Source organism: Onychomys torridus, chromosome 8, assembly GCF_903995425.1.
Source record: "Onychomys torridus chromosome 8, mOncTor1.1, whole genome shotgun sequence".
NCBI lineage: Eukaryota > Metazoa > Chordata > Mammalia > Rodentia > Cricetidae > Onychomys > Onychomys torridus.
The window spans coordinates 87499349-87514724 of record NC_050450.1 but is presented as its reverse complement, the minus strand read 5'-3'; the positions used below and the strand labels follow the sequence as shown (position 1 = coordinate 87514724).

At 43.7% G+C, this 15376-nt stretch overlaps 1 protein-coding gene across 1 annotated transcript; it reads left to right on the top strand.

Annotated features, from left to right (window-relative positions):
• The first annotated feature begins 5685 nt into the window (after positions 1-5685).
• On the top strand, positions 5686-14991 carry Krt20 (keratin 20). Its single transcript, XM_036197011.1, has 8 exons — positions 5686-6377; positions 8621-8703; positions 10963-11119; positions 11436-11597; positions 11778-11903; positions 12651-12871; positions 13546-13583; positions 14326-14991. The coding sequence occupies exons 1-8, from the start codon at positions 5979-5981 to the stop codon at positions 14421-14423; spliced, it is 1284 nt and encodes a 427-aa protein (XP_036052904.1). The 5' UTR covers positions 5686-5978; the 3' UTR covers positions 14424-14991.
• The last annotated feature ends 385 nt before the right edge of the window (positions 14992-15376 follow it).

Genomic DNA, 15376 nt, shown 5'->3' with positions numbered 1-15376 from the left:
ATCTCTTAGCACTTACTCCAACTTTCTTTCTTTTTTTAATTTTTTTTTTTTTTTTTTTTTTTTGGTTTTTCAAGACAGGGTTTCTCTGTATAGCTTTGCCTTCCTGGAACTCGCTTTAGAGACCAGGCTAGCCTCGAACTCACAGAGATCCGCCTGCCTCTGCCTCCCGAGTGCTGGGATTAAAGGCGTGTGCCACCACCACCCAGCTCAGTAGTACCAACTTTCAAGTTTATATTTTATTTTCAAAAATACTCAAGTATGGTGGCTTATATCTGTAATGCCAGCACTCAGGAGGTAAAGGCATGAGGGTCACTGCAGGCTCAAAGATAACCTGGTCTACACAGTGAACTCCAGATCAGCCAGGGCTAACATCAAAATACCTGTCTCGAAAAGAAAACATAACAATAAATAAGTAAAATGTTTCAATGTGAGTGCAGTCATCTTCCACACAGCATCTCCATTAACAAAGGAGCATGGGTTGTTGTGAACAACGGTCATCCCAGCCAAACAAATGCCATCCTGGCATTTGTTCAACAATTCCCTCTTGCAAAAGCATCATCCCAGCTGGGCTTCTTGACTATTTATACCCCATCATGTAAAGTAGAGAGGGTCACAAGACCCTTACCTGAGTATCCAGCCACTTCCTACCACTCTCACTTATAATTTCTCATGGCCTCCGGGAGGGGCTAAAATTTTTAAGCTGGGGAAGACTAGGGAATGGGGATTACACCTATGCAGTTATTGGGAAACTGGGAAAAGGCTTTTCAAGTATGGCCTGTTAGGGGGAGGAGCATCCCCACCCTTGTAAGTAACCCCTCCCCCTACACTCTGTAAGGAAGCCTGATAAACTCATTGGTTCTCCAAAGTGAACTTTGGTGAAATTATTGCCTGGGTTTGTTGCTGGTACCTTAAGAGAATGGATGGACATTGCTTATGTGGACCCTGGGAAGGAATTTAGCAACATGCATGCACTTGTGTGCATATGTATTTGGAGGCCAAAGGTTGATGTCATGTGTCTTCCTTAATCGATCTCCACCTTATTTTTTTGAAACAGGGTCTCTCATTGAACCTGGATCTCATCAATTTGGCTAAGCTAGCTGGCCAGTGAACACTAAAGATCTTCCTGTCTCCACTATCCACCCTTTGGGGTTATAGATACAATGCCAGCTTTTGACCATGAGGGTTATGAATCTAAACTAAGGCCCACATCTTTGCCAGGGAGGCACTTTACCAGACTAAGACATCTTCCTAGTCCCTCCTGTATCTCTATATTGCATCTTCTCTTATGCTTGGTTTAATCTTGTGTTGTTTTGTTTATCATGGTATAGGCTATATTAATATGTGTGTCATCTGGGAAGAGAGACCCTCAACTGAAAAGATGCCTCCACGAGATTCCCTGTAGGGAAGTCTATGGGGCATTTTCTTGAATAATGATTGATGTGGGAGGGCCCAACCCACTGGAGATGGTGCTACCCCTAGATAGGTAGAAATACATTGTATAAAACAATCAAGTGGAGCAATCCACAGGGAGCAAGCCAGTAAGCATTCCTTGAGGAGCCCTGCCTCTGCTCCTGCTTCAGTCTCTGTGTGAGTTCCCTCATCTACTGTGCTCAGGAGCTATGTCAAATAATGACCTCCCACAAGTTGCTTGTAGTCATGGTATTTATCAGAAGAATAGAAAGTAAATTCAGACAATAACATAAACGTGTGTGTGTGTGTGTGTGTGTGTGTGTGTGTGTGTGTGTGTGCATCTGTGTGTCTGTTGTATCTGTCTACCATTTATGCCATGTGCCTTGGTACACAGCAGGCTATAGCATCCAGGTTTGTGTAACTATATTCCCCAATATTCAAACAAAACAACATACTTCTCATAACATCCCCGTTGTTAAGTGACTCTGAAAATCCCACAGCCACTGAGATAACAGATCCAGCAAGTCCTCAAGTCATAGCTGAGCAGAAGCACCAAATAAGGGTAAGCTATAAGCTGGAGGTGCTGGGTTAACTCTGTAAAAGACAATACCAGCCATTTACGTTTACTCCATTGAACACCCTCCACTCATCACCCAGCTTCGAGGAAGAATTTATGGTCAAAGTTTCCTCATCTCTTCTCCCTCCCCGTGTCCTGGTCTCCAGAAGGCAACCTCTCTAGAGCCCACATAATCTATGTCTACATATCAGTGCTGCAATAGCTCATCCTTGCTGAGGGAAAACGAAAGTACAAAGTCCTCTGAGAGCTAGAACACTGCTCCAAATGATCTCGTCCAAACCTAACATTAATCATTAATGCTCAGTTGATTTGTCTCGGAGGTCAAAATGCATCTCAATTACATACAGGAAGTTGTATCTGGTATCTATTTACAGATGCAGTCACCAAACAGCCTGCAATAGCAAGGACTCTAAATCTGTGCCTATGTGTATGAGTAAGGGGCAATCGGGTCTTAATTCAGTCTCTGATATTGTTGAAAAAATGAATTCCTATGAAACAGTAGCTTGATGTCCTGTAGTCACTTTGTAAGCTAGAATAACCTGCCAAAGGGTAAATCTCGATGATGCATCGAAGACCCAGCATTCTATACAAAGTGATGGTGTGAAGAGACAGATAGAGGCTCCACTGGGAATTCTCTTCAAGCAGTTTAGTAGATCCGATGGTGGAACCTCAAAATTATTGCCTTCTAGTAACAGATTTTAGTCCAAATTTAAAACAACAAAAATCTGTAAATATTATGCAATAACAGATGGGATAATGCATGAAGTTATTTCTCCAGACAACTAAAAATGGGATTTTTTAACTCTGACTTAAATATAACTGGGTCTGCCAGGCATTGGTAGCATGCTCACGCCTTTAATCCCAGCATTCAGGAGGCAGAGGCAGGCGAATCTCTGTGAGTTCGAGGCCAGCCAGTGAGTTCCAGGACAGGGAAGGCGCAAAGCTACACAGAGAAACCCTGTCTCGAAAAACCAATATATATATATATATAAAACTGGGTCCAACCACAAGTAAGAATTGTGCACTAAGGAAGAGAATACAAATTACGATATTTGACAACTATTTTTCTACCCCTTCCTGTTACAAAGCTGTGTTAATCAGCCTTCTGCTGCTAGAAAGGCTGAGGTAAACAACTTAGAGAAAATGCTTATCTTAGTTCATGATTTCGGAGGTTTTTGTCCCAAGTCAGCTAGCACCAGCAGTTTGGGCCCATGGTGGCATGGTGTACCATGGCAGGTGCCTGGTAGAACCCCATTCTCAGCATGACAGCCAGGAAGCCAAGAGAGACAGAGAGAGCAGGATCCAAACATGCCCTTCAAAAACATACCCCTGGTGACACGCCTTCCTTCCAGTACATCCCACCTTCTGAAGGTTCCACCAGCTCCCAGTAGCACCTCAGACCAGGGACTAAGCCTTCGACACAGGAGCCCTGGGAGGACACCTCAGACCCACGCTTAGCACCAACTGTGGATCCAAGTGGTGCTTTTAAACAGCTTCACTGTGTGTGTTCTAGTGTGGGAAACTCAGTGGAGACTCACCTCAAATTTTGTACAATTTTAATGATGTAATTTTCCAATAGCTTTAATCAAACAACTTTCTCTCCTACCCCATTAATCAACATCAAAAACTACATTCATTTACACACCACACACACATACACACACACACACACACACACACACACACACACACACACACAGGCACGTGGGTGCATGCATGCAGTCTGTGTCTCTAAAAGCTTACTAAGTGCAAATCTCAGCTGTGACATCTACTAATAAATTGATTTAGGATTGTAACAACCACCCAAAGCTGCTTGTTGCATGTTCAGCCATTGATAGTGAATACTTGGGGAAGATTAGATGATTGATGGACATATGAATAGGTAGCAATAGACGAACTACCATTTACCATATACTACACACATACCGTTCAGTTCCTAAAGCAGGGCTAACTTGGTCAGTTTTTAATTTTGTATCACTTTCACTGTATAAAACTTGTAACTGAGATGAGCTATAACCAATTTGTAACTTGAAGGTATGTTATCTAAAAGACAGAAACAATACAATCTTATTCTGTTTTAGAAGAGCGTTATTTGGAAAAGAAACATAAGCAGATTCCAAACGGGTTTCTTTTTGTGCGTGTATATGTGCTTGCTTGCTTTTAATCATACTCCAGTCAAGTAAGTGTTAAGATGGGAATTGGTTGTGTTTTCTGTGACTTTCCCGATCCCTTCTCATTAATTTGATTTAAAGAAGTGACGTAAATGCGTCAAAGGAGGAGATATGTTCCATCCGGAGTGTGAATGGAAAGGGATCTCTGAGGAAACTCATTCCTCGGCATTCAGGGAGTGCTCCCTGTCAGTTCCCTGCTGGTGAGAAGGTGCCCACATGTGTGCATGGAGGACACAGCAAATCCTCCTGCACAGAAACAGATTCGGGCTCTGGAAGGAATGTTCTGTTCAAACAAATCAATAGATTGAGTGGTCAAGATTCATAATAACTGCCCTCTTGTATCAGTGGCCTCAGGGACCTTAGGTGTGGATTGCTGTGGCTGTCTGCAATCTTCCTTCTCAGGGAACCACTTTGCTCCAGTGCAGTAAGCGGCAAGAAGGAGCAAGCTCTGCAGCCAGAATCCATCAGGGATCCTGGGAGGCAGCTCCAACAGCGTCAGGTAGAAGCAGAAAGCATGGCATGGTGATGTCTAGCTGGCCTCAGACAGGGGAGGCAGGCTCCTGCATGCAACATACCAGGGATAAAAACTGGTTTCTCAATAATTTAAATTTTTAAAAGCATTTTCAACCATTAGACACTAATATTTTAGAAAGTACAAGTAATTGCAAGGTTTTCATAATAGAGTTTGTTTGTTTGTTTGTTTTATAAGATAGGGAAAAGAAGACACTCAGGAGGGGCTCTCAAGGCTCCAGCCCTAGCCTAGGAGTTCCCAGCACCTGGGGGCTACTGGGAGCCAAGAAGAGAATTGGATTTTCTTTGGAGGTATGCCCACCTCCAATAGGATGTCTACATCCCAGTATACCCATAAGCACAGGAAGTACTAATTAGACTCGGGTTATTTTTAAAGGGGGGCATGAAATTAGATGAGAGATGTGTTGGGGAGCTTCTGGGGCAATTGGAGAGTGAAGTCAGGATAGATATTGTCAGGATACATTGTATACATATATGAAATTTTCTGAAAATACTATTTAAAATATTTTTGAATTCCAAAATCAACTGACCCATCACCCACCTATGTCATTTGTGTATTCAGTTCTCAAACTCTGGGCATGCATGCTCACGTGCTCTGAGACAGGGTCTTATTACACAGCACTGGGCTAGCCTAGAGCTCCTAACTTAAACCAGGCTGGTGTCAAACTTGCAGTGATCCTCCTGCCTCTGCTTCCCAATTACTAGAATTACAGGTGTGCACCAGCACACACAGCCTCATATAAGATATTTCAATAGATTAAAAATATAAGTCCTAGACAAGGATAAACTCAAAAGCAAAAGAAAAAAATAGAGCATAAAACAGAGGTTCTGAAAAGCAATTCATCATTCGAACAAGCCATTGTCTGTTCTCAGCAGCATGACTTACCATTATGTTCTCACAGCTGTCTCGTTCAATGCCTGAATTATTCATATAGATTGTAAATAGTCTTTATTTGTGTAGGGGGATGAAAAAAGAACCTGCCAGGGCAGCTGCAAGGGCTGAAAGAGCACCCCTTCCTCATTCTTTTTGTTACCTCTGTTTATTAAAAGGAAATCGCCCCCACCCCAGAAAAGCCTTTAAGAAGTGCCTCTAATGGTCATTTCTGGAACGGGACAGCACATATTGCTGTACTAAAGAGGGGAAGGCAGAAAAGTGGACTGTGTCATTCCTGAAGTGACTTGGCAGCAGAGGAGGAGTCTCTCCTGAACTCTATAAAAGGTCAGCTCCACAGCTCCACGAGACAGACAGGCTGTGCTCCAACTCCAGGTGCAACCTCCCAGAATCCCAGATGGATTTCAGTCATCAAAATTTTCACAGAAGGCTGAGTTTCTCCTCACAAGACCCAGCACTTAGCATGAATGGCTACCTGTATAGGAAGATGAGCATGCAGCACCTGGGGACTGCACTCAGCGTCTATGGAGGGGCGGGAGGCTATGGCACTCGCATCTCTGTCTCCAAATCTGGGAATGATCTCTTCAGAGGAGGGTATCTGTTTGCTGGCAATGAGAAACTAGAAATGCAGAACCTCAATGACCGGTTGGCAAGCTACCTAGAGAAAGTGCGGTCCCTGGAGCAATCCAACTTTAGACTGGAAGCCCAGATCAAGCAGTGGTATGAAACCAAAGCGCCTACCACCATCAAGGACTATGGTCCCTACTACATACAAATCGAAGAGCTGCAGAAACAGGTGAGTCATGAGGCCTGTGTTTTCTAAACTATGGTTTAGTTGCATAGTAGATCAGGAGGGATGAGTGGATGCTAGGTGAATTCAAACACATGAAGCAGATTAGGCTGAAATTCATAACTGAAAAAAATTGTATTTTATCATGTGGTGTTAGTGTGGACAAGATGAGTTTACCCCACACTTTTTCTAAAACTTCAACCTAATCATATATAAAATATGATAATTTTATCATCCAAAATTATAGACTGTGTCTTTGTCATCACTTACAATATCAGGTCTTCATGGAGAATAGTCTTGTTTTTAAAAGAACTTCAAGGGTTTTCTATGTGAGTTTCCCACTAGTCTTCACGAACTTTGAAGACTCAAATCAATTTAAAGAGATTTTTCTCTTTTTATTTATACAAGTGTTATAATTCAAGTATCATCCTATTATAGTTATAAATAATAAAAGGGTTCAGAGGGGAGACAGAATACAGATATTAATGGCATCTGTATTGACTGATACATGGGTGGATGAAAGGAAAGGTTTTTGATCCCAAGATCTCACTGTGTATCCTAGGCTAGTCTGGACCTCAACCTTCTCCTATCTCTTGCTCCTCAGCACTGGGATTAGCCATCGTGCACAGTTCTGATAACTGGACTTTTTAACCCTGTTTAATTATCTGCTAATCATCATAAAGCATTGTATAAAGCACTTCTGCAATAAGAAAATGTTCTATTGCCCCAATTCAAATTTATTACAATCATATCACAATCTGTTCCTGTGTCATCCGAGACAGGTGGGGTTCTCTCTCTCTCTCTTTTTATAAACCCAATGGAGAAGAAGCAGGAGACTTTGCTCCTGACTAAAGACATCAGGCACAGCAATCATCTTTTGCTTTGCTTTGGCATTCTTATCTAATCAAGCAGAGCGTCCTTTTCTGTTTTGCTTATATTTAAAATTATTACCCCTTTAGAGCAAAGGCCATTGACTCCCCAGTGGGCCTCTCTTTTCTTGAGTTGTGTTATAGGCATCAGTGCAACTTGATTAAAACTTCACAGAAACTCTCAGCTCACAAAGCTAAGGTGATGACATCACCCTCAACCGGGCCTTCCTTCAGGCTTTCACTAAAACAAATCCAAATAAACCGGTTGTTCCCCCGCACATCTCTCAAGGTTGGTGCTTCTGAACTGACTTGGGGATTATCCACAATACCTAGGAGCAGCCACTAGTACCTACTGCTGGAAGCCTCTTAAGGGACTGCTCTCCAGGAATAGCTACTGAAAGGGATGTGTCATTCCAATACCTTCTAGAAGTAGACTTCCAATCTACACTCATCTTAAAGAACACAGTGCTAGCCTGGCAAGCACAAGAACCTGAGTTCAACCTCCAGAACCCAAGTTTTAAAAAAAAATGGAGAATGATGGCTTGTGCCTGTAATCTCAATGTTGGACAAGTGGAGACAAGCAGATCCCTGGGACTTACAGAACAGTCAGCCTGACCTACTTGATGAGTTCCAGGACAGGGAGAGACCCTGCCCCTCCCCCAAAAGATGTGGACAGCACCTAAGGAATGACATGCAAGATTGTCCTCTGACCTCCACATGCATGCACCTGTACATATGAACACACACACACACACACACACACACACACACATCCAAGATGTATCCATCCTTCTGTCTTAGTACCTAATGCCTACCAGTTCTCATTCAGCCACTATTCCATAGACACTAGCTGGGAACTGAGCAACACACGTAGAGGAATGTGTCAGTACATAAGGCGCTTTGGGTGGAACCGGGCCTGGACAGAGGCAACTGTCACTCAGAGAGGTCAAGGCAGGAAGGCTGTGCAGAACATCGGAAACAGGGCCACACCCACTAATAGAACTGGAGAATGTCATTGAGGGCCCCCTTGAATGTGTCTGAACTGAGAGGTGAAGGAATGAGAGCTGGCCAGGTGAGAAGGGCTGGCTAACAGCAATGTTCCTAGTCCGAACGGCGCCACAGACAAGGCACTAACTAAGGTGATGTGGATGACTTCAACTTCCATATTGTACAATCACAAGAAAACAGGCCAGATCAAGAGTCCTATTTAACTCTATTACATTTTATACCTGTGTCATTATTCCTCCTACTTATCCTCACACAGACGCTCCTGAAAAGGACATCACCTTTCATGGAATTACAGTTGTCTCTGAGGACAAATAAAACCATTTTAAACTCCTGCCCTGATGAAAATGTCATTTTTCTCTCTCTGTTTTCCAGATTAAAGATGCTAAAATACAAAATGCCCGATGTTTCCTGCAATTTCAAAATACTGAACTGGCTGCAAAGGACTTCAGATTGAAGTAAGTCCTCTAAATCACAGTAAAAATAGGTGTGTGTGTGTGCATGTGTGTGTATGTGTGTGTGCATGTGTGTGCATGTGTGTGTGTGCATGTGTGTGTGCATGTGTGTGTGGTGCATGTGTGTGTGCATATGTGTGCTTGTGTGTGCGCGCGCATGTGTGTGTGTGTGTGTGTGTGTGTGTGTGTGTTGATTGATTGGTTGGTTGGTTGGTTTTTTGTTTTTGAGATAGATCCTTGCTATGTGGTCCAAGAGGACCCCAAAGCCAGCATCCTCCTTGCTCAGAATTACAGATGTCTGCCAAAACACCCAGCACCATGGTAAATTTATCTGAAAAAGAAATCCTTTTAGTACCTTTTTCTCATTGATTTAGTATGTATATGTGTGTGTGAGAAGGGGGAGGGGAGAGAGAGAGAGAGAGTGGGCAGAGAGGGAAAGGGGTAGGGGAGGGAGAGGAAGGGAGACGGGGAAGCCACAGCACACATTGGGAGGTCAGAGGAAATTTGCAGCTCTCCCCTTCCATCACGTGGGTTCCAGGGACAGAACTCCAGATGTCAGGTGGACAGCAAGTGCCTTTGCCTGCTGAACCAACTCACCGGTCCTGAAAAATAATTCCATTTAGTAGCTTTTCATCACACTAAGATGAGCATATTATTGTGAGCTAAGAAACTTGTATTACATTATAACAGAATCTTGGAGCTTGAGGGCTGTTAAAAGCTATGTGATCCTGCCCAGCACTTGGGGACTGACATCACTCTCCCACGATGCTAGAATTTGTTTGCCCTCTGTTGTTTCTGAACACCTCTCGGTAATTGCTATTGTTCTGGTCTGTCAGCTCTGGTTCCTAAAACGTTCTTCCTTAGTAACCTGGCTTCTGCCTTTTCACTCACTACACCTAATTCTATCATTTAGAGTAGCAACAAAGCAACTGAGAACTCCATGTCTGCACAAATGTCCTTCTGTGATGTGAGAGCCACATGCCTCCACTGGGTGACCCTCCACAGAATCACCCCATGGAGACGTGTGGCTCCCACATCACAGCCAGATTCCCTGGATGACTCTTGTACCCCTCAGTGTCCCCCTTTCATCCATCCAAGCGAAGAAATGGAACCAACCTATCAAATGGTCTATACACTTCCAATTCTGTTCACCATCTTGTATGCACTCACATTATCCGGCTCCCTCCCACTGCTGACCAGTCGGGCTCCCTGGCCCCAGACTTCAGGGTATGTTCACACTAACAGCCCTGCAGTTTAGAAAGACAGGGTTTCTATGCTAAAAGAGATGAAAAAGAAAGAAATCAAAAAGCAGATCTGAAGGTGAAGCAGTTAGATTTATGAACCCCAGGTCTGCTTGGCCAGCGACTGTTCTTCTGTGTTATCCCTTGGTTTGCTTTGGTGCATTTAATTTGTGTCACTGCTAAAAGGTTGCAGAGGGGGAAAAAGATGGCTGAGATGACTCACATTGTATGCATCTGTTTAACAAAATGATCAAAATAAGTTCACTCTGTAAAATTTATGTTTGGGTTGTTAGTTTCTGCAGTGTGTGGGGGGGGTGTTGTTTGTTTGGGGATTTTTTTTTTTTTTTTTTTTTTTGCTTTTTTATTGTTGTTGATTGGTTGGGGTTTTAGCTTTGTTTCCTGTTGTTTTTATAGTGATGGGGATCAAGCCTGGGATCTTATATGTAAATATTCTACCAACCAGCTATATCCCTAGCCCCTGAATTTATGAACTTTTCAAAAGTTACTTCAGACCACAAATGAACAGAAATTAGATATAGATATACAGAGTCTTACGTGAATGAGCATTTGCCTGCATGTGTGTGCCTGGTGCCCACAAAGACCAGAAGGAGCCATCATATGCCCTGGAACTGGAGTTAAAGATGGTTATGAACGACCATGTGGGTGCTGGGAATTGAACCCAGGTCCTCTGCAAGTGCCCAGCATGTATGCCTGCAGGCCAGAAGAGGGCACCAGATCTCATCATAGATGGTTGTGAGCCACCATGTGGGTGCTGGGAATTGAACTCAGGACCTCTGGAAGAGCAGTCAGTGCTCTTAACCACTGAACCATCTCTCCAGCCCCAGTGACAGATTATGGTACAGAGCAAATGATCCGGTCCCCAGGTTCTCATTCATTTTTTACAAATATGTGAAGGGAATTGTTATAAAGTACAGGAGGTTGACCTATCTCGTTGTATTAAGTCATCTCTTCTATAGTGACTTTAGGAGGACTTTAGATTTGCGTCTTAATTCCTCCCCAGGCTTAATAGGGAGTGGGAGATGCGCAACCTTATAGAAGCTGATCTCGAAGTCTTGAAAAAGGATTTGGATGGTCGGACTCTTGAAAAGACAGACTTGGAACTCCAGATTGAACAGCTGAACAAAGACCTGGCCCTCCTCAAGAAGGAGCATCAGGAGGTGAGAAACATGTGGGAATGTTTGGGGAACAATGAGGCAGCTCCAACAGTAAAATAACAAAGTCGAGAAGAGGAGAAAGAGGAAGAGGTGATGGCGGCGGTGCTGCTGCTGACAGAGATGAAGACAACGTCAATCATGACGGTCACCCTAACTTCTTTGCAGTGCCCAGAGCACAGGAAGCCGTCTTCTAGCTTCCTCTCATCTTTATTCAGGCCCAATGAAAGAAGTCACGAGATGTGTTATATCTTGTCCTCCCAGCCTGACCTGAGAATGTGTTTCACACTGAACTCACTCAGAATCTCTCTCACTCTCATAGGAAGTCGATGCCCTTCGCCAGCAGCTGGGTAACAATGTCAATGTGAAGGTGAATGCTGCGCCAGGCCTGAACCTGGAAGAGATCATGAATGAGATGAGGCAGAAATATGAAGTCTTGGCCCAGAAGAACCTTCAAGAGGCCAAAGAACATTTTGAGAGACAGGTAATTCTAGAGTGTGAGCAGATGTGCAGTTCCGTTCTATAGGAAAGAGCCAATGGTTCCCTTCTCTTTTTCCACCCTCCTGTCTTTCTTCTCTCTGTTCTTCTTCCCTCTCCTCTTCTTACCTTCCTTCCTTCCTTCCTCTCTTTCTTTGCTCATTTCTCTTAATTCTTGGAATTTTAGAGTGAGGCTCTGCAGCAACATGTCACTGTGAACACCGAGGAGCTGAAAGGAACCAAGGGTCAAGTCACGGAGCTGAGACGCACCTACCAGAACCTGAAGAGCACTCTCCAGTCCCACCTCAGCAAGGTGAGCATCTCAGGCCTCCCCTGCTTGGTCACGTCTGTGCTGATGAAGGCCTGTGTCTGAAAGCACAGACCCCTGTAAGAAGTAACCTCTCCCCTGGCAGAGCCAACAAGGAAACAAGTCCATTGGTTAACAGTAACTCCACCACAGAAAGAAGCCTAGGCAAGGACTATGAGCTGTACATATGCAGATGAAAGAGTAGATCTTGAACATTCCACAGGGGAAATCACACTTACCCTAGATCTTAGATCAAAGATGAGCTTTAAGTTAGGAAAAGAGTAGAGATATTGCAGGCTAAGCAAACGTCAGCCCACAGCAAGTTATGCCAACAACACTACCAAGAGGACTCTATGGCATCCTACTTCCTGAGTCAGGGCTAAAGGGACAGACTAGTCTGGATCATGTCAGGATGGTAGAAAGAAGAGAGAAATAGCTGAGCTATTTAGTTGCAGGGCAGCTATTAGGGTTGATTCTCAGAAAGAAAAGAAAAGAAAAAACTTATCAGCATGACCTCCTCCCAGGGCAAGGAAGCAAACGTTGATAACGTAGCACAGTGTATCACACTGAGACACAAATCCAAGAGATGACAGGCACAGCTGGCTGGCTGGGTCTGTCTAGATGGGAAGAAGGAAAGAGCTAGAAAAATGGGTGCTCAAAGGCTGCAAAAATTCTTCCCAAAAAGTACAACAAATTGTGCTGCTTACTTCAAATCAGCAAATAAGAAACAGCCTCCTTGGCATGCACTCCTAGATAGAGTATCAGAAGCGCACCCTGGAGGACAACAAGGCACATTACTCCAGCAAGCTGGCAGCCATCCAGGGAAAGCTGAGCTCCCGGAAGGCCGAGCTGATGCAGATCCGGAGTGATGCAGAACGCCAGAACCAGGATCACAACAACCTTCTGGACATAAAGACCCGGCTTGAGCAGGAGATCGCTACCTACCGCCGCCTTCTGGAAGGAGAAGATGTAACGTAAGCACCTTAGGATGCCTGTCCGTGTCTGTTTGCAAATTCTCTTTCACAGTCCTTGTCTAGGCAATCCCCAGCACAAAGGCTATTTTATACACAACAACAACAAGATGAAAATACACCAAATAGTATAAAGCACCCCAACTGTCAATAGCTTTTGAACAAGGAAGGTCTTGGGGCAGACCTGAGTCTGAAGATGGTTCTCTGAGTGATACCATTGGCGCTTGTATTAATTCTTATGTTGAATGTGTAATTGAACGCATGATAACCTTTTGAAAATTCTCTTTGACTGCTCATGAATTAAACCACAAGCCGCAAAGGCCCGTGGGAGCCAGTTTGTAAATCAGCAGAATTGGAGCAGCTGCCTGCAAACATAAATCCAAGCTCATCAGGAGAACACAGATTTGAACTTCCATCCTAATTGTATTCTACTGGAACTACAGATGGTTCCAGTAGATGATAATCAGGTTGGTTTTGACACCATGTGTCTCTCAAGCTAAAAAGTAGAACACTCCAGAGTGGAGTAAGCATGATCTGAGGGACAGAAATAGGAAAATAACGTTTAACCTCACATCAACCCAGACAAACAAAAGGATGAGGAGGGAGTGTCCCGGCTCTGACACAGAAATAACGCTTTCTTTCTGTTTCTTTGCTTTGCTTTGAAAACAACAACACAGAACTAAGGAGTACCAACTGAGCACTTTGGAAGCAAAGGGTAAGTGGTCATACTCCATAATGCTGAAATCTTGAACTGTGTGCGGCCAAGGAAAGGTAAAAGGCAGAACGTCCTCAAAAGCACAATTAAGAACCAGGTTTCTACTTACTTACTTATTTGTTTATTTATTTAGTGTGTGTGTGTGTGTGTGTGTGTGTGTGTGTGTGTGTCCATGCCACACTGCACATATGGAAGTCAGAGGACGACTTTATACTTACCACCACCACATCCAGCTTGCTTTAAAAAAAAAAAAAAAAAAAAATAGGTTTCAGCACCAGAACTCAGGTACCCATACTTCTTTAACAAACGTTTTATCAGCTGAGCTATCTCACCAGCCCCCAAGACGCCAGCATTCTAAACAGCTTGTACATAATGTACAGAATCCATCCAAGTGGAGATCTTGGCACATTCCCTGTGACAAGGCAATTTTCTTAGCCTGTGCTATTGCTAAGACAGCGATCCTGGAAAGGAAAGGAACAACTCAAATGTGGGTTTCGTTCAAGATTATCTATTTCTATCTGAGGTGAGAAGGTGGGGGATTTATAAATTTAGAGAGAGTGATACACTGTAGGTGCTTTTTTAAAAGAAAACCGACTTAAGGTTACATAAGAGAAAGAATGGGTTCAGGGCCTTCTTTTTCCTAGAAAAGGAAATAAATGAAAACAGCAATAATTGAAAGCTGAGAGATATGACCGGGCAGCCATGGGCCTGTATCAACCTCTGGTGTTTAATACACACACAGATATTCAGAAAACCAGGAAGATTAAGACCATCGTGCAGGAAGTGGTGGACGGCAAGGTCGTGTCCTCTGAAACCAAGGAGGTGGAGGAAAGCGCGTAACCAGCTGCCAAGGGGAGGCTGCTCTGTCTGAAAATGAAAGAAACTGGCCCTCAGAGAACACCATCGACACTGCGTAGTGATTCCGGTGGGATGGGGAGTCTATCTATCAGTCTCTGTAATGAAATATAAATGTCCTCGCTCTGAGCTGTAAAGCGCTTGCAGGGTTGAACCCACGCAGTGCTATCAAAGTCGTCATCACCGCCGTCTTCATCCCAAGGCACGTTCACTCACACTGAAGCTCTCATTGGCGGGAGTTCTAGCAAATGGCAAATAAACCTCTCTCTGTGTGAGTTTTCTTGTTCTTGTTTCTGAATTGCTAAAATCCCTGTAAGGAGCCCATGGGTTCTCCATGGAGGCAACTTCCTGGCTAATCTCATTGGATTTTGTTTCCCTTAAGCAGGTCTTTGCCTTTCCCTATAGTCTCTGCTGCATCTTGTAACTCTACTTAGTTCTTTGGAAGTTCTTTAAAAGAATTTCCAATCCCAAATACTGAACAGAATAAGAACAAGGCACATGGTGATTGAAACGGGATGAGTTAGGAGCATAACTGGACTGAAGGTAGAATGTGTTCTCTTTTCATGATAAACTGCTGAACTCACTGAGCATTGCTTTATTTGGTGAATCTGGAGTATGAAGTGTCTCTCATGGGTTTTGGGGGGAACTGCTTTCATGGGACACAACCACACTCTTGAGAAATCCACCTTGGTAACATGTACAGAGTAATCTGAAACTTTAACAGACAAATACCAGAGACTAAAATGTAACAGTTGGGGGGGAGGGGAGCAGATGCTCCAGAATTGTCCTTTATGGTGTGATGAAAGGAAGAATTTTTTCCTTCCTCTTGCTTTTTGGTCTTTCTTTGTTTTGTTTTTATTTTTATAAAGGGAGATCACACACACACACACACACACACACACACACACACACACTAAACCAGATGGCCAGTTCCTCCT